The sequence below is a fragment of the Barbus barbus genome (assembly GCF_936440315.1).
Source record: "Barbus barbus genome assembly, chromosome: 22".
Taxonomy (NCBI): domain Eukaryota; kingdom Metazoa; phylum Chordata; class Actinopteri; order Cypriniformes; family Cyprinidae; genus Barbus; species Barbus barbus.
In genome coordinates, this window is record NC_136750.1 from 28,823,319 (window position 1) to 28,842,675 (window position 19,357).

General features: G+C 35.8%; 2 protein-coding genes across 3 annotated transcripts in view; one reads left to right on the plus strand and one right to left on the minus strand.

Moving 5' to 3' along the window:
* Positions 1–628: 628 nt before the first annotated feature.
* LOC306888711 (meiotic recombination protein REC114-like) lies at positions 629–5,013 on the plus strand (the record flags this gene model as incomplete). The annotated part of the gene is made up of 6 exons (XM_079447122.1): positions 629–661; positions 815–904; positions 2,334–2,417; positions 2,989–3,171; positions 4,623–4,694; positions 4,849–5,013. 6 exons carry the CDS (start codon positions 629–631, stop codon positions 5,011–5,013), a joined length of 627 nt encoding a protein of 208 aa, XP_079303248.1.
* A 956-nt stretch (positions 5,014–5,969) lies between these two features.
* The window catches only part of LOC306888393 (neuroplastin-like), a 41,283-nt gene continuing 27,895 nt past the window's right edge, over positions 5,970–19,357 (minus strand). Inside the window, exons 5-9 of one of the 2 annotated variants that reach the window (XM_079446648.1) lie at positions 17,203–17,339; positions 15,434–15,710; positions 7,318–7,339; positions 7,134–7,225; positions 5,970–7,039 (exon numbers count right to left, since the gene is read on the minus strand). In XM_079446648.1, the coding sequence (XP_079302774.1) occupies positions 7,165–7,225; positions 7,318–7,339; positions 15,434–15,710; positions 17,203–17,339 (497 nt within the window). In that variant the 3' untranslated portion in view covers positions 5,970–7,039; positions 7,134–7,164. Of the gene's footprint in view, positions 7,040–7,133; positions 7,226–7,317; positions 7,340–15,433; positions 15,711–17,202; positions 17,364–19,357 lie in introns of both variants that reach the window. The other variant, XM_079446647.1, reaches the window with a different exon arrangement.

Consider the following 19,357-nt stretch of genomic DNA (forward strand, 5'->3'; position numbering starts at 1 on the left):
TTCTTAAGATAACTATTAACAGGCTACTGCTAATGAAATCAATAATTCTAAAATAGAATTGTTTAAAGACAGTGTTTGGAGCGTTGTTACATGATGTCTAGGGTGTTCTGGGTGGTTTAAGGTGTTGGTAAGTGGATGCTGGTGTTCTGGGTGGTTATTAGGGTGTTGGTAAGTGGATGCTGGGTGTTCTGGGTGGTTTAAGGTGTTGGTAAGTGGATGCTGGGTGTTCTGGGTGGTTGTTAGGGTGTTAGTAAGTGGATGCTGGGTGTTCTGAGTGGTTGTTAAGGTGTTGGTAAGTGGATGCTGGTGTTCTGGGTGGTTATTAGGGTGTTGGTAAGTGGATGCTGGGTGTTCTGGGTGGTTTAAGGTGTTGGTAAGTGGATGCTGGTGTTCTGGGTGGTTATTAGGGTGTTGGTAAGTGGATGCTGGGTGTTCTGGGTGGTTGTTAAGGTGTTGGTAAGTGGATGCTGGTGTTCTGGGTGGTTGTTAGGGTGTTGGTAAGTGGATGCTGGGTGTTCTGGGTGGTTTAAGGTGTTGGTAAGTGGATGCTGGGTGTTCTGGGTGGTTGTTAGGGTGTTGGTAAGTGGATGCTGGTGTTTTGGATGGTTGTTAGGGTGTTGGTAAGTGGATGCTGGTGTTCTGGGTGGTTGTTAGGGTGTTGGTAAGTGGATGCTGGGTGTTCTGGGTGGTTGTTAGGGTGTTGGTAAGTGGATGCTGGGTGTTTTGGGTGGTTGCGTTCTTGTTCAAACAGAGTTCACCCCAAGTCCCTGTTACATTCTGTTCTAAACTAGTTTCCAATTTGTGTTTCTTTCAGATTTTCGAGTCCAGTGAAAGCGCTGGCCAGCTGGAGCTGAATATTCTGGGCTCTGGTCATCTGCTAGTAGCTCAAGGCCAGGAACTCATGGTAAGATTATATGAAAACACAGGATCTGTCTAGTGACCAATGAAAATGTTTTTTCTTTTTTTTCTTTTTGGCTGTTTATGAAATGCCACTCTCTAAGCCTTTGACACTCTTCTTCCCATCAGGCTCTATAAGTGCAGGGTCAGGATAGCACAGGTTCCGCTGAGCCCATCATAAGAGCTTGACCGTATTTCTTTTCACCCGCAGAAAGAACAGCATAATCCCCTTCCTGTCCCACTGGGCCTGTCGCTGTCCCTTTGGGATTGCCAGGCTGAGTGCTTCGGATATCTCCCAACAATAAGCCTCAATCTTGGACTCGTGGACACAATGGTCTCTGGCTCCTCATGGTGAGCCGGGGAACTGCATTTGGAGAATTAGTCACATTTCCAGCTTTCATGCAGAACAACGGAGCCAGATGAGGCAGCGTGCCCATCCAGAGCAAAGCATGGGGTGATTTTGAGAGCTGGGACCGCCGTTCAGTCATGGATATGTGTTTATAATCTGAACAACCCTGTTTTATTATATATACCAAGTTTACAGACATTTACATTTTCCAAACGGAAAAAAGCTCTACATTTGAAAAAGCCACTTTTCCATCAAATGTGTGTCAAGGTTTAGATCGTGTTTTTGTTCAAAACACAATCTAATCGTTTGCTTGCTCAACAAACCAGATGCAAAAAACAATGCTGATGCAATATTTCACAAGCAAAGATATTCATTTGAATCTTATCCTCTTTGAGCATTTAAAGTATGTACTTGATGTGAGGTCAAGTATCAAGTGATCATTAAGTGATTTGTGATAAATCCAAGAAAATAATTCTAGTTTTGATTTTGCATGAAATGAGGAGAAAGTTTCCCCATTTGTTCTTTCTGTAAAATGTTAACTATACCCACTTAAGCAGAACCTTTAGTAGTAGTAGCAAAAGTAACAGTTGCAGTATTAGAACCAGAATGAATGTTGATATGGTTCCTGGTTGCATATTGCCTTTGAGGTGAACATGACAATCATGCATTGAGGTTGTTAGTAGAGCCCCCTTCTGTCATGCTTGTGTAATAGCAAAAAATACCTTGTACTCAATGTCTCAATGAATAAAATGCTTTTTTAGATGTAGAGGCATTGACTAACCTGATTATATATCTATATACCACACCACCGACATAACATCTGTGCAACCTTTTTATGCGCACAAAAAAAACATTCACATTTTCTCCAGCACAAAATTTAGTTTGCAAAAATATTAATTGATTATTCAGTTGGATTGGCAGCAACTTTTTCTGAATCTGCATTAGAAACACTGGAGGAGGTTTACTGATGGCAGGTTCATGCTGCTCTGCTTACATGTGTTTTTCAGCCTGATATAATCCTATTAAATGAGTCTCTGCTGGATAATGGTGATGTGTGGTCTTGTTTTCTTGTGTGATTTTTTCGTAGGAGGGCTTTTCTCTGCTCAATGCACAGAGCTTCCTGAAAATCCAGCACAAATCAGACAGTCTGCTGTTCAACATTACAATGAAGGTGAGAAGAATTTCTGTGTTGTTTCAAATTAATGCATTTGATGAATGAAGTATGTTCCCATACCTTGATCTGCAGTTTATACACTCAACAGGATGTGATGCGTGCGTGCTGTCCTGAAGGATGGCTCCGCCTCTTTGTCCTTGAAAGCAATAAACAATTTTAATATGCAAGTTTAAAAAAAATAACTGCTTCCGAGTGACCTTCAACTTACAGCTCAAAGACAAAAGCTGTGGCTTGTTAATTAAGCTAATTATCTCTTCTCCAACATGTCTTTTTAAACAATAATTCTCTGCTTCGTGAATACTGATGCATTTCTTGAAAACAACAGTCCCTGTTAAAGTTATGTGGTTGCAAACAGCAGAGCATCCTTTATGTGCAAATGCAATGCATTTTGAGTTTGCACCTGTACAATTACATAGATGCTCTTTTCAGCTGAAATTGAGTATATTTAGTGTTGAATGTCTTATGTTCCTAATGCATGTTTTTAAGGAACACCTGGTTGATACGTGATATGAAAATCCAGATAATTACAGTGGTACTTCTGTGTTTTTGTTTTGCATGTGTGTGTAAGGGTGAGAGCCGTTTGATCCGACTGCAGTTTGATGGCAGTAGTCGGGCAGAAGCGGCTGAGGTTTGCAGGAAGGCTGTGGAGAGGCTGCAGGATTATGTTCCTGTCCAGGAGCATCTGACCACCCCTGCATGTACTGCTCCATCTGATCCTGCAGAACCTGCACCGTCTACACAGCAGCAGCAGGTTGGAAATACTAGACTTATTTTCCATCCACCCATCCATCTTCTCAAAAGATGTTTGTTAATATAAAGGGAAACTATGGGGTAATAATGGTGTGTACAGTAGGTACTACTATAGCAGGTTGCAGTGGTAAGAGCAAGTGACAGTGCCGGTGGGTTTGTCCTTCGGCTTTTAAGCAGTTCTCAGCGGGTCACATCAACGGGCTGGTAATTACCGGTGAGCTTCCCGGTAAGTACCGGGTAACATACCACCAAATGAACAATCCCTGAGCAGAAAACAGCAACTATCTATCTGAGCTAACTGTACGTAATATTTATAAAACAGTAATAGTAACAAGCTATAAACAGTTAAAATGACTTGTGCAACACGTTTAATGCATGTAATGTTATATAAAGCAGAAAAGTTAGGTAGAATTTAATTGGATCGTGAGTCATGGCACAGCTGGCTTGGGATTTTATTGATTAGTATTATTTTTCCCTTGTTTAGTCAGCAGGAGTCATTTGAGAAGTTGTATTTTGGTACAAGATCTATCTGGACTTACTGCACATTATATGTATATTAAGCTATAGACAGCTGAAATGACTTGTGCGCCACATTTAATGCATGTAACGTGTGAATATTTAACAGGAAATAATGCAGCACAGGATTTAATTCGATGACAGAAATGGCTGGTGGTTTATTGATATTTTTTTCCTTTGGTTAGTCAGCAGAAATCATTTGAGAAGTTATACAATTCTGATTAACGAATATGAAAGTTAATCAATCAATCATTCAAATAATTCATCTTATTTATCTGGACTTACTGCACATAATATTTATACACAAGCTATAAACAGTTGAAATGACTTGTACAACATGTTTAAAGACTGTAATGTGACAAGGATTTTGATTATGATAGAATAGGTTTGTGATTTATTCATTGCTATTATTTTCCCTTTGGTTAGTCAGCCGAAGTCATTTGAGACATCATCATATTTTGATGAAAGATTGTTTATTCTCTTTGTTTTATCATGCAAATATGAAGATTGCATAATAAGACCAGGAACATTTATTTAAAAATATGTTTGTGTCAGTTGTCATTTCATCTTGAGGCCAGTTAATTGAACTAATAATGAATGTTAATTTGGATTTCCGTCACTAGGTGGAGCTGTTGCCACATAATGATAATAAATGTGTGAGAGAGAGAAATAATCCCACCCTCAGCTGAACTGCTTATTTGTGAATCTCAAATGCAAATACACAGACTTGATGCTCTACATACAGTGAACACAAGAGCACAAAGGAAAGTCTCCGTGTAAAATATAGTTAGTGACAGCGACACCCTGCAGCAGGATGAGAAAGATTGCCAGGGATGAGGACATTCAATTAGTAATGAGGGTATTGATCGGCTGCAGAGGCCCTCTGTGTGAATCCTGAGACTATAATGAATGGATCTATTTCTGTTTCCACTTCAGGTTCCTGAAGATGCACCACAGGCGGCCCCTGCCGTTGCCATGGGACCGCTGTCAATCAAACACCTTTCTCAGGTACCACTGGATCTGCATTGATCTGACAGTCTGGATCTGGTGTTGAGTCACTGCATTAGATGCTGTAGTCAGTGATATTTTAATTTGACCTCTGAGATGTCATCCTGATGTGCACACTGACTTTTCACACACATTATAATCTCTTCCTCTTCAGTACTTCCTGGGTGAGCGTGAGCTGTCCCTGCCCATGGCGTATCATCAGTGCATGCTGCCCTCTGGAGACCTGGAGGCACTACTGCGCCTCTGCCTGCTCGATTCTGGTTTTCCTGCTTTCGTGGAGGAAGTCGAGAAGAAGATGAAAGAGCTGATGCAAGAATGAGGTAGAGTGCGTTCTCAAAATCACTGTTGTTAACAAAACTAAAACAATTAAAACTAAAATAAAACAAAAATATTTTCGTTAATTGCAAGAAAGCTGAAAAATAGAAATACTACATGGAAATCTTGAAACAAAATGATTTCAAATAATTTTAATAAAATAAGTTGAAGTGCAAATTACTAGAAATGTTATTAATTGAAATGAAGATTAAATAAACAGATGAAAAACAGTAAAAAAAAAAAAAAATGCTGCGTTAGCGACTAATTTAAATAAGTCCTAGCTTTATTAAAATTTTGCAATAAACCTGAAATAAAATATAAATATTATATGAACATTTTTAATTGAACTAAACTATAAAATTTTTTACTGAAATAACATATATATAAAATTAAGTATAAAAATGGTTATGAAAGTTTAAAACTGATATAAATCATTTCATTAACTGCAATAAAGCAAAAATAAAATGACTATTAGATGAAAAACATAAAATCTAAAAAAATAGAAATGTTGCCTTGCCAACTAAATGAAATAAAACAAGTTTAAGTATTAAAATGACAACAATTAAAACTATTAAGAATCATTTCATTAATTGAAATAATATCTAAATATTAGAGGAAACGCCTAAACTTGAAAAACTTGGGGAAATAAATAAATGTTGCCAGTTAACTGAAATAAATGGCTACACTAAAATTACTAAACTAAAATAAAAAATAATAAAAATGACAAAAGCACATAATAAAATGACTAAAACTGAAGCTCAAATTCAAATGATTAAAATATGCTATACAGCAAATAATACTAAAATCCAGTTACACCTTTGCTAAGCTCCGCCCCTATTGGTTATTGTTGCTAAAGTCAGGAAGGCAAAAGTTTGTTAATAGTACCAATGGCAACAGTTGCTAAGGCAGGTGATTTATAGCACATTTCTACAGAATCACACAGAAACACTGATTTATTTTGGAAGCTTTATTCTGAAAAAGGAAACAATTGGTTTCACATAGTTTGTAATGGCTTTAGCTCCACCCACTTCCTCCCTTGAATGTTGGTCCGTTGTCATGATGACACACACTGTATTGATCAGGAGTTGTCATGCAACTACAGCAGTGCATTTCAAATACGAAGCACCCTTACCTCTGAACTGTCCCGTTAAAGCTTTTTTATTCTCTGAAATTAAACAAACCCACCCCACCTTACAATTGTCAGTAGGTCTATATGAATACATATTGCATAGGATTATAGCCATGCTGTACAAGAATCATCTTTTCTCTAAAAAGAAACAGGACATTTACAAAAAAAAAGATATATTCTTTTCCTTTTTACAGATGCTATCGTAATATTGGAACACTTACAGTACCACATGTACGAGACGTCTAAATAACTCTTGAAAATAAATGTTACATGTATCCATTTCATTTAATACAATATCAGCTTTAAGATTAAATACTGTTCTGCCACTCACAAAGGTTCTTGCATTCTAGTTTAAGACAAAACACCTCCTTTTAATATTGATTTATTGGATGATAAACTGTACAAAGATCTCAATGATTCCTTAATTTTTTATCCATTTAAATTTCTTTAAAAACACACACACACTGATATACTCTCTCACACACACTCACACACACTGGCTATTCATTTGGATGCAACGCCACTTAAAGTAACAATAGAAAAACCATATCTTATTCGATTATGTTATTGCATGCATTTGAGACAACATGTAGATATGAAACAGAATTAGTGCAGCAGGAGGGCATGATAAAAGAACCAAATGCAACGTTAACAGCACATGTAGTAAAATAATCTTCATCATCACCTTCAGAACGATTCAGTCAGCATCCACATTCACACAGATCATGAGCCTGAATAAGGCAAACTTAAGACAGTCTTTATTGTTCGTTTCTGCCAGTGTAATGCTGTCGTTATTGTTGTTTTCTTCTCCACGTGAGGCAGGATATGCGTCGCTGAAAATCGCCAGGAGCGTTTCCTCTCCTCGGATACGTCCGTATGGTCAGGATATGCAGTTGGTCATCTGGAAACAGGGGAAGGGGAAGCATTTAGACGACTAAAGGGAACGTTCGCATGCTGTTTTGGAACTCCAGACTGAATCATAAAGTGTAGTAAACCTTCAGCTTTCTTCTACGTTGGTCCGTGGGCTCAGTTGGTGTTCCGCTGCCGCACGTTTTTGTCTTTGTGGTTGTTCGTGGAGTTCGTTTTTCTGCGTAACAGATGTGTCTGGTTAAACACTGCAGCATCGTAACGACACGTGTTAATAAACCCATTTATGGTGTTCATAAATTATGTTCTTACATTGGTGCAACTGGTTCATCATCTTCATCAGGAGAATCATGCAGGTGAAGAACATGCAAGAAGAAAAGACATATTAATCAGTCACTGCTTTCTCATTACACTGTACTTTTTTCTGAAGTGGTAGTTTCACAAAATGAGATGATAAACATGATTGTTATTGAGTTATTTCACTTTAAATGGTCAGCGTAAAATGCTACAGCAGCCAAATGACATTTTGTAATTTCTGAAGTTGCATTATATTATATTATTTTATTGAGACCAACATTCTGAAATAATGTTTATCCACTAATATTAATAAAAAAACAACATGATCTCCTCTGAGGACATTATATGGGATCATTGCAAATGTCTGAATTTTTTCAATTTGCTATTTCTTGGCAAGTCATGGAAATTTCTATGGAGACTGTTATGCTCATTTAAAATAATAATAATGTTAAAAGTAAAAAAATTATATATTTGCCTTGGCAACTAACTAAAATAGACTAAAATTACTAAATGTATTAAATTCATTTATTTAATAAAGCTGAAATAAAATATAAATATTAGATAAAAATAATACATGGAAATGTATTGGCAATTAACTGAATAAATTAATACGATTGTGTTTAAGTAATAAAACTAAATTTTGTTAAATTAAATAAATCTGAAATAAAAAAATAAACATTACTTAACATCTACTTGAATATATTTAACAAATTTAAATGCAAATGTTGCCTTCGTAACTCGTGAAGAAATAAAACAATTGTTTATTAAAAAAAGTATTTGATGACTAAATTAATAAATATATTACTACTAAGATATTAGATTAAGAGCTTAATGTTAAAAAACAGAAATGTTGAAAATAGAAATATGTATAAACTAAAACATACTTATCCAGCTATTACGAACAACTGGAAAAGACATGTAAATCAACTGGTGTGTTGACACTGCATAAATCTGCTCTGCAGATGAATAAAACAGCAGTAGAACTCCAGCAGGTTATTGCTGATGCAGGAAGGTCATTTGAGTTAGAGGTCACTATGTCTCTCCACAGACAGATGGGTAGTTCTGGTTAGTGTATGCGTGTCAGGACAGCACATGCATCCACAGGCAGCAGCATTCACAGCGCTGGACACCAAGCAGGTTATGATGACACAATATGACTCTCTGACACACATCTGAGATCGAAACCTCATCCTTCTGAATTCACAACCATCAGACTAAACATTCAGATCAAGTGTTTTCCCCTCTATTTACATATAACAGACCAAACAAATGTTCCTGTGCATCTCCAGCTCCAGTGTATAGGGTCGTTCACACTGACCAGCGATTCATTTTAAGTATTCAATTTTATAATGAGATCTGAGGATGTAATGTGGCCATTTCTAGAGTTTAACTTTACGCAAATGTTGAGCGACACAAAGGATTCTTTTCAGACACATTTCCACAGTTATTAACATCATAAATCAAAAGTTTTTATAATTTCATTTTTTTTAAATGTAATGTTCAAATATAACACTATACTTTGTGTAATATTACCTTACCATTAAATTGCATTTTCTAATACAACAGCAAATTTGACATCTTTCTCTCTTCTGATCAATGTAGTCAATCTCTCCATATTTTATTTCCTCTTTTGGAAAGTCATAGAAATACTACTGTTTGCAAGCTCATATTTCGCATATTTTCGCATTGCAAGATTTGAAAAACAGTTAAAACATTTAATTTTACATTGCAATTTTAATTCTTGTTCATGATTTAATGCATAATATATAGCTGCTTTCCATTATTATATTATATATGCTACTGTGGTTTGCCTTATTTCACATTTAAATTAAAATAAAAAATTACAAGGATTGCAAAACATTGCAATTTCAGGTAATTCCAATCACTGATAAACATTCATCTTGTTCATGATATAATGCATTATATACAGCTGCTTTCCATTATATTATATTATATTTACTATAATACATCTAATTTGTGGTTCAGATTTTCAAAAACTGGCCATTATTGTGCAGCCTGCTATTAACATTGATTATTCGACCTCCAGTTGAATAAACTCACCGTCAGTGTGAACAAACATTCATGCAGTAATTCACTGTCACTGGTGTCAGTACATCTGCACAGAGAGGTGTAGAGGACGCCGCTGTTGGAAATATGAAATCCTGGCACGAGGATTTCAGCTGTAATGTGCGTCATCGCATTATGTCCTCATCTCTGATTCTGTTGATAAGACTGTGGGCAGATATAATCTACCTTAATCTAGCGCAGCCTCCCATCATTCCCTCTCCTGGGGACAAATCCTCCCCAAACCACACAACAGAACAAGCCGATCATGCACGCTAACTTTCTCTCCTTACTGCATGTTTTGCATGCGGTCTTGCTGTGAGATAGTGTCTGTAGAGGTCGTTACGCTAATCATCCAGAACAAAACAAACAGACACAGGCCAGAATTGATGCTTAAAAATGAAGCAATGATCTGTTTTTCTGTCCACGTTACTGTGATTCTCATTTTATTCATTAGGAAGGTGTGTCTCACTCTCAAGTGACGGCTTTGATTAAATGAACAGAAGTAACCAGGTCATGTGATGACTTACTATAACGATGTAAGGGTGAATCTCATGAGCATATACAAGCCATATTTCACTGTAAAATATCTATTGCATAAATATTTAATATACAAATATAATTCTATATAATGAAGATCTAATAATATGTAATGGCATATATTTATTACAAAATATATAGAATGTTTTATAAAATACAATTATATAAAAATAAACTATGTAAAAATCTTAATTATACTTTTATTATATATAACTGTATACATAAATTTTTTGTATATATTTTTTTTTACAGTTAATACTGATTCCCCAATTCTCATTACTGCCATTCAATGCAAATATAAATAACATAAATAAAAATAAAAACTAATACTGATTAATGTAATATAAAAATAAGTGAAATATTTATAGGTTGTAAATATTATTCAAATTGTTAATTGTCCAAAGAGCATGGTGGTATTTCTTGTACTACTTTTTCATGATTAAAAACACTATTACAGTAGCTTTCTATTGCAATACAGTAAAGGAGATGAAAATGTAAAAAAAATTAAATCTAATATGAAGGTGAAATGCCAAAATAAACATGTTTTGATGAATTTCGTCCATCATGTTTTTGACTTCACACAGAAAACTATATTACTGTATTCGAGAAGCTAAAAAATTATGATAATTTCCTATACCTTGATGAATGAAATACTAAATAAGCCCATTACAAACCATACAGTTAACAGTAGAGAATCCGGTCACAATGAATACTGCTGATGACACAAACAGATTTTTAATATCTTTTGATAATTAGATATGCACGCGTCGACATCACAGCCTGAATGAGGAGACAAAGAGAAGCAGAAATTCCTCAAGACATGCAAGTTCTCAAACTTACCAACAACAAAGAATACGGAGCCACATGGAAAAGGAAAAAACACAGTTTCACCAGTTATTTACTTGAAGCCATTATATTAAGAAGAACAAAAATAGACGCTGTTGTGACTTTCAGGCAGGGACTCACAATCGTGAAACACTTTCATTCAGTTTGATTGAGCACCTGGGTTATTCACTTACTGCCCTGAGTGTATATTTTAATATGAACACACAAAACCCCTTTGTTTCTAGCTGGAGCCGGCCCTGTTTGTTGGCAGAAGCAGCGCTGGTTTAGCACTCACAGCTCACCTGACAAATCCTGTGTTCATCAGCACACAAACTACACGTCAACATAAAACAACATTCACAGCCCCGATCAACAAGTTCCTCACCAGTATCCCAACAGAACAGACTTTCAAATCTATCATTATTTGCTGTTATCGCATAACCTTTCATACATGAACACTGACTGCAACCAAAACCAGCCAAAAAAATAAGGGCTGCATGATAAATTGTATTTTATTTGCACTCATGATTTTTTGCTTCTCTTTATTAATGAAGCATAATCATCTGCAATATTTAACTGAAAACAGTTCAATTTTTAGCTTTCATGTTTGCGGTTGCCAGATGTCAAGAGTTTAAATCCCCCAATCAAAGCTTTGCTGCCCAATGTTTTACTTGATCTTCCCAACCTGGTAACCATGCCCACACACGCTCTCTCTGCGCTCAGAAAAAACCCCATGATCTTAATATACCAGCAAACATGCAAGTTGGAGTTTAGCGATATGTGATATTTTGCTCAAATGAACGTGTAATAGTGCCAGTCTGTTTTATTTCACACGGTCGTTTGCTGCGACCAAATCTGCAAACAAACCTCAGTGATGAACTGAAATAAATCTGAACATGAATCTCGACTATAATATTTGCAATTGTGGTTGCTGAAAAAAATGTTTGCCACAATACAAATTCATTTTTGATGTTGTTTTAATAGAAAAATGTAACAAAATTAGTTAATATTAGGAATTTCACAGGTTTAGATTTTGAAATGTGTAAAAAAACAAAACAAATTGTAGACTATTAATTTATATGATGCTTATAATAATACATAAGGAAAACTAGATGAGGTAAAATAATCCATGCAAGTTGACATTTTCTTGATTTGTGCTTCTGTGAAAGTGTAATAATTCTTATAATTGTAAAAATAAATCAATAAAATGGCAATAATTGACATTTGTTAACAAAAAAAATAAAATGGCAATAATTGTGATTTTTGAGCTAAATAATTGTGATTGTCAGATTAAGCATTATCATGCAGCCCTATATTTAACTGTAAAGTAAGTCATTATTTTGATGAAGGATCAAGACAACAGACCTTTTCCTTTAGAAAAACATGCATGCATGAATCGCTTATAAAACCGGGAATGTTTATAGAGAAAGTAAACAGGTCATCTTGACTTTAATAGGATATTTCTTTTCTATTCTTGCAGAGTTTGTATATGGGAAATCCCAGCGCATCCCATGCAATTTACTGCTAGACATGTAAACAAACACTTACTGGGCGGATGTTGGATCTGATAAACACTGCAGTGAGACTAAATAAAACAGACTTGTGTTTAGTTCTAGCTGGAGTTAAGCTGAGTGCAATAAAAGCAGCTCAGTTTTACTGAGATTGTAAGTCGTGTTGTCAGTCACTAGAACGTGGTGCATCTCGCAGCACATTGTAAAGGGTAGCGTCTGACCACCCCTGGCTCTGAGATACCCTTCTGTGGTTCTGCAAAGGTCAAATTAGCATGGAGCTATGCCTGACTGCATCCCTTTAGAGACTGTCACACTCGCAGCCTCGACATGTTCAGAGCGGAGCTGGTTTAGACCGACCGATTCACCAGGTACTGTGAAGATTCCCCATCCTCTCCTGCTCTTCCCCTGCGGCCACACTCTTAAAAATAACACTTCCTTATTGGCACTCAAGAACCTTTTATATCCATGAAACCCTTTCATTGCACAAATGGTTCTTTATAGTAGAAAATTGTTCTTTAGATTATTTAGATAATCTTTACACTGCATATTTTTTTTTAAAGGAATAGTTGGCAAAAAAAAAAAATATTTGCTGAAAATGTGCTCACCGTCAGGCCATCCAAGATACAGATGAGCTTGTTTCTTCAATAGATTTGGAGAAATGTAGCATTGCATCACTTGCTCACCAATGGATCATATGCAGTGAATGGGTGCCGTCAGAATGAGAGTCCAAACAACTGATAAACACATGACAATAATCCACAAGTAATCCACACCACTCCAGTCCATCAATTAACATCTTGAGAAGACATGTTTGTAAGAAACAAATCCATCATGAAAGAGTTTTTAACGTAAAACATCACCTCTGGCCAAAATACGAGTCCATAATCCATAATAATGACTGATAAAGTAGCTTAATCTAAAACGAGAGAAATCTACACAGATCAGTCACCGTTTACAAGCCAAAACAGCTCTAAACAAATTTATGGGTGGATTTTGATGTGAGAGACAACAGGAGATGAACATTTTCACTGGAGGAAGCGTTATTATGGATTATGGACCATAATAGCCAGAAGCAACACTTTGAATTTAAAAACATCTTAATGATGGATTTGTTTCTTACAAACATGCAGCTTTTGGCTTCTCAAGATTCCGTTAATTGATGGACTGGAGTGGTGTGGATTATTGTGATGTTTTTATCATCTGTTTGGACTCTCATTCTGACGGCACCCATTCACTGCAGAGCATCCATTGGTGAGCATTCCATCACATTCCAAGTGATGGAATGCTACATTTCTCCAAATCTGATGAAGAAACAAACTCATCTACATCTTGGATGCCCTGAGGTTGAGGACATTTTCTACAAATTTTAATTTTTGGGTGAACTACTCCTTTAAAAACTCACTGAAAGGTTCTTTGGGGAACCAACAATAGTTTTTCAATTGCATCGCTACAAAAACCTCTTTTTGGAAACTTTATTTTTGAAAGTGCAAAGTGTGACAAAATTGCTTCCAAAAATCTTGTGATAACTGGACAATATTACCATTTCTGTCTCTCTTTCTGAGACTAGAGCATCGTGTGCAGCTGATGACTGAATCCATTATTCATTAACTTTAAGAGTGTACAAATGTGAGGAGCTCCAGTGTTCTGATTTGTCTTTCTAGTGGAGGATCCGGTCTCAGATTAAAACGTGGTCAAGCATAGAGGTCAGTATTTCCCAGTGGCTCTCCTCTGACTCAACACTCATGAATATTCACTCGCACAACTACACTAAGAGCCCCGTCCGTAAATGACCCACTAACAACCTGCTTCAGAATATATTATTGATGGCGGCTTCAATGTTCAAAACAGCCTATATGGATTATTCTAGTTTCATCTGTTTGTGTGTAACAACATAGGGCTGCACAATTATCTGAATATATAAGACTGTAGTTACTGCTGATGCAATCAAGTCATTGTTTTGATGACAGCAGTCAGTATTTCTGTCAACTTCAAAGATTTTCTATTTGCAACATGTTTTTGGCAGCGGTTGAGCTCTATAATCAATCACAGACTGCTCTGTTGAGATCATGAATGCAATGACCAATCAGAGTCAACAGGCTTATTTGTTTAAGCGTTTATTTAAATGGGTGTTTTACTTTTATCTGTGACATGAAAATAAATGCTGAGGCAACATCATTTGAAACATCAGGAGGAATTTAACAATTACTGTTCTGATTGTAATTCATTTAATGATTCTTTACGTACTTTTGAGAAAGTAATTTTTAGACATTTCAGACAATAGAGTGCTACAGAAAGAAGTCCTAAAACTTGGAAATTAGTTGCATTTTTGCACTTGTTGTTGCATTGTGCTGAAGTCACTGGGTTTTTTTTATTATTAAATGCTTGAAATAAGGTGTGTTTAACACAAACTCAAGATATTTTCACGTTTTATTCTCAAACGTAAAATACATCAGTAATATACCCCACTTATGATTTTTAAGCTTTTATGTGTCTTGAAAAAGGCAGCAACTTACAAGTGTATAAATGGGACTAAAGAGGTTGTAGAGGACATTAAAGGTTATCACTTTGAAAAGGTAAACTCAGTTGTTTTTACAACCTTGTGTTTATAAAAGCACATTTGCAGACTATTCTAACCAACATTTTCCTCTTGTAGATTTTAAATATAGATTAAAAGAGTTGTTGTAAACTTAATGGTGTAGTTTGTTTATAGCCCATGTTTAACTTTTTATACATGGCAATTTTATTTAAGCTTCAAAATTCTTTAAAGTTGAGAAGATTATCGTGATGAACAAAATATGTAAAAATCATAAACGTTTGTTGGTCACAGAGCTTATTTTATGCAATAATACAAAAGCCAAAGGAAAAATCGTCCCTGGAGCACTTTATTCCTTCTGCATTTAAAGTCTGTTCTGCATGTATAGCTTTATACGGAAGATTTTATGTAGCTGCCTCACACAAAATAAGTGTTTTATGTCACTATTATCAAGTAAAATCAGCAATTATAATCCGTTATAATTGTGGAGCCCTACATTTCTAGAATAATTCACTTCATTTTCTGATCTACTGCCCAAACAACAGCACTTCAGGATGATATTATATTGCCGATCAAGAGCAGCATTTCAACAAACGCCTCCGGGAAATCATATAGCAAGACTTTTTTCAAATATTCTTAAAAGCAGAGTGCTACTTACCATCTGGAACCTCGTCGTCCGGCCTCTTGCGCTTCTCGTAAACCACAATGATGACCACGAGGATGATGATCTCGGCCAGGACGCCCAGGAAAGGCCACAGCGGGGCGAGGTGACTCCGCACCCGCAGGATGGTCGTGGACTCTTTGGAGCCGATGATGTTCGAGGCGTTGCAGACATACTCGCCCGGGTCTTTGCTGATGTCCAGACTGATGATACTCAGTTCTGTGAAATTGTCTTTGTTGATGATGAAGAAGCGGCCGGTGCTGTTGTCGATGTCCTGTTACGAGAAAATGAAGAGAAAATTCTTCTATGAAATCAATTTCAATGCGATTCCAAGTCAGATCGTGAGGGAGAGTAAATAGTGGCACAATGTTTATTTTTGGGTGAACTATTCCTTTAAATAACGTTTAAGGTTAATATTTTTGTTCAGCAAGGATGCATTCAATTGATCAAAAGTGACAGTAAAGACATTTAATATGTTACAAAAGATTTTCACTTCAAATAAATGCTGTTTTTTTTTAACTTTCTATTCATCAAAGAATCCTGAAAAAATCAAATGCATTGTACACTGTAAAAAATTATTGTGATTTTAACGGTAAAAAACTGTGAAAATGCTACGGTAAAAACCTGTTACATGGTTAACGGAAAGTTCCTGTAAAATATACAGGGAAAAACCGTAAACTGACATTCCCAGAATTCCCTGCGTTCAATTTCAAATTCTGTTTGAATTTGACATTTTTTTCTTTGAAATAACTGTTTCTTCTTAGTTTTTTCTTATCGGTTATGTTTATTAGGGTTGTATGTTACATCTAATGTTGTTAAATGAATGTTTATAGCATATTTCAGTTTAATGAGTCTCACCATGATGGTGTTTAGTGCTTGTGTGAATCACACTGTGCACCTTCTGTATATTCTATTGTTTAAAAGTTGCTTGTGATGGGCTTTGGTTCATCATGTGACTTTCTCATCATCACCTGCATTTGGTGGTTATCAGTGTATTTCAAAGGAAAAAAACAGATTTCAGTACTTTAATAGGTTGGTATATTAAGATTATATCAGTTAAAGAAATTACGGTATTTAACTGTAAATTTAAGTTAAAACCGTAAAACCTAAAACGTTGCTTCCATATTTTTTACGGTAGAATTCTGGTAACCACAGCTGCCAGTTTTTTTCCGTAAATTTTACGGATTTTTTTTTACAGTGTAGTTAACACAAAAATATTCAGCAGCACAAATGTTTTCAACATTGATAATAATCAGAAATGTTTCTTGGGCAACCCGATCTCATGAAAGTGCGTATAAATAGCACACCAAATAAAAACAAAAACTTGTGGTATTGATACACAAAAATGTACTTTGGTGTGTACATATATGCTATGCAATGGGTAGGATTAGGGTTGTGGGGTAGATGCGTGTCATATGTACGCATATGTTATGCATGCCAACAATTTTTGTATCATATGCACATGAAAACTGCGTATTATATGCACGCCAAAGTAAATTTTTGCGCATCAATACCACAAGTTTTTGTTTTTATTTGGTGTACTATTTATATGCACTTTCATGAGACCGGCTCTCTTGGGCAGCAAATCAGGATATTGGAATGATTTCTGAAGGATCATGTGACATTTAAGACTGGAGTAATTATGACGAAAATTCAACTTTGATCACAGAAATAAATGATATTTTACAATATATTCACAAAGAAAACACTTATTTTAAATTATTTTAAATATGGATATATATATATTATATGACTTGCTTACGTACAATGTAAGATCCTCGACCAACTTTCTTGCGCCACATCCACATAGGATGCGGGTATCCCACTGATTTGCAGTACAGCGTCGCATTTTCACCTTCTTTTTTGTTCTCGCTTCGTTTGTGGCCGAGGATTTCAGGAGCAGCTGGGCAGAGACAGAGGAGTTTACCTGTAATGATGCTTTTATAAGACACATCAGGGACCTCATTTATAAAATGTTCCGCAGAAACCATCCTAAAATTGATCTTTTGATCATTTCTCGAATATGCGTACAGAAAACATACAGCGTACAGATGTGAAATCTATGAATCGCAAATGATCTTTAACTTGCAAATAAATGGTTTCAGCTCTCTGCCTTGTAAACGACTCCTAATTAATGTCATTAACATGTAAAAGATCACCAGTCATCATCCAAATTGTTTAATTTAGAACAGCTAAGAGCTTACATTTTCAAAAACCTGTAGTAACTCGACCAAGAAAAAAGTGTGTATGTCTGCTCAGACCCTAAGCACTTTTCCACGTCAGCGCCAGTTTTTACAAATATGAGTGTTGGCGTGGACTTAAACATGTGCACACTCCAAGATCAACACACGCTTTAGAAATGACGCCCCAGTTTTCTTCGTCTTTCATACAATTTACTCAAAATAGCTGCCATGAACATATGATCTGGGCAGTTGGTATGGTTTGGAGTCTTGCTTAAGGACACAATATTATTGAATCTCTCCTTATGCTGACTGAATAAGCAACAGTTCATAATTATACCAGCATTGAGACAAGTCAGTGACATCAAAACTGACTGCCTTTAATAATACTTACTAACAAATACAATATCTCCTTTTGAAACAGGAAGTTGGGACATGACAAATCAAAGGCTTGTTTAAATAGCAAATTAATATCATAACACTAATCAACTCATGTCAGGGTAAGGGGCGGGACATTCACATTCAAGACAGCATCTGATTGGACAAAAATCTGCATACGCTTGGGAGCAAGACAAGTAATTAAAAGCAAGAAGTCATGGTTTACAGTGAATTTATTACAGCTAAGGGGTATTATTATAAAACCCCCTTAGCTGTTATACATTCACTGTAAACCACAGCTTCACAGTTATTCCATATACGTAGTAAAGTCTCAGAAAATAAAACAGAGCAAATAAAGTGTAATGATATTAATACAAACATTATTCTTCCACCAAACAATGTAGTTCCTCAGAAACAGTTGTGGTTGCAACAAAGTACAGCATATCTAAACATTCTTAAATCAAGTCTAAGTCTAAATTCAGTAAACAGTATTTTTCGGACCCCATTTTTTTGGAATTTTAAGCAAAAACACACTTAATTTTAATACATACAGAAAACAAGACTTAATATCTGAAGTCATTTTGTATTTCAAGTAAATGTTTATGAAATTAAGAATATTAAGATATTTGTATTTGGAAAACATGACCAAAACAACAGAAAAAGCAAAATAGCATAAAAATAGAAGTCTTCTTTCTTAAACTATCAAAATGAATTGAGATTAAATATGGGGTCAGAAATCTACTTCATTTAAAGGGAAAACAGGTTTATTTTCTGACCCCACTGGATGATTTTTCTTTCTTCGTGTTTTAAACAGTTTTCTTGATTTCTCAGAAAATGACGACTTATGTAATTTCGCATCTCAAATAAATGCATCTTGATTTGGAAAACATGACAAAAATACTGAGCAAGATCAGAACTTCATACAGCAAACAAATAAAAGCCACAAAACTCATATTTTCATTTCACAGAGTTTTGGATGTGAAAAAAAGTCACCAAAAAAATTCTTACATAACCGTGTATCCCAACAGCACAAATGATTGACATGATGAGATGGCGCAGACTTAATTAAAAGCAACCCCCCTCGGGTGCGGTAATTCAGGCTTTCCCTCTGTGATGTGCTGAGTCACCATCATTCCCCTTCACTGGATAATACACAGCTCAATGTCACACACCCCGCGGCCCAATATTCTCCGGAATTATAAATACTGCATATGATCGTAACTCGCCCTGCTCGTTTTAACACGCTGCACCTTCTGCAGCCGCTGCTAATCTCTGAAATTGCCGTAATTCCCTCCGTGCAATTAAGCAGGATGAAACGAATCTCGTGAACATGTAGCATGGAGAAGGCGTGGATTGAAACTTG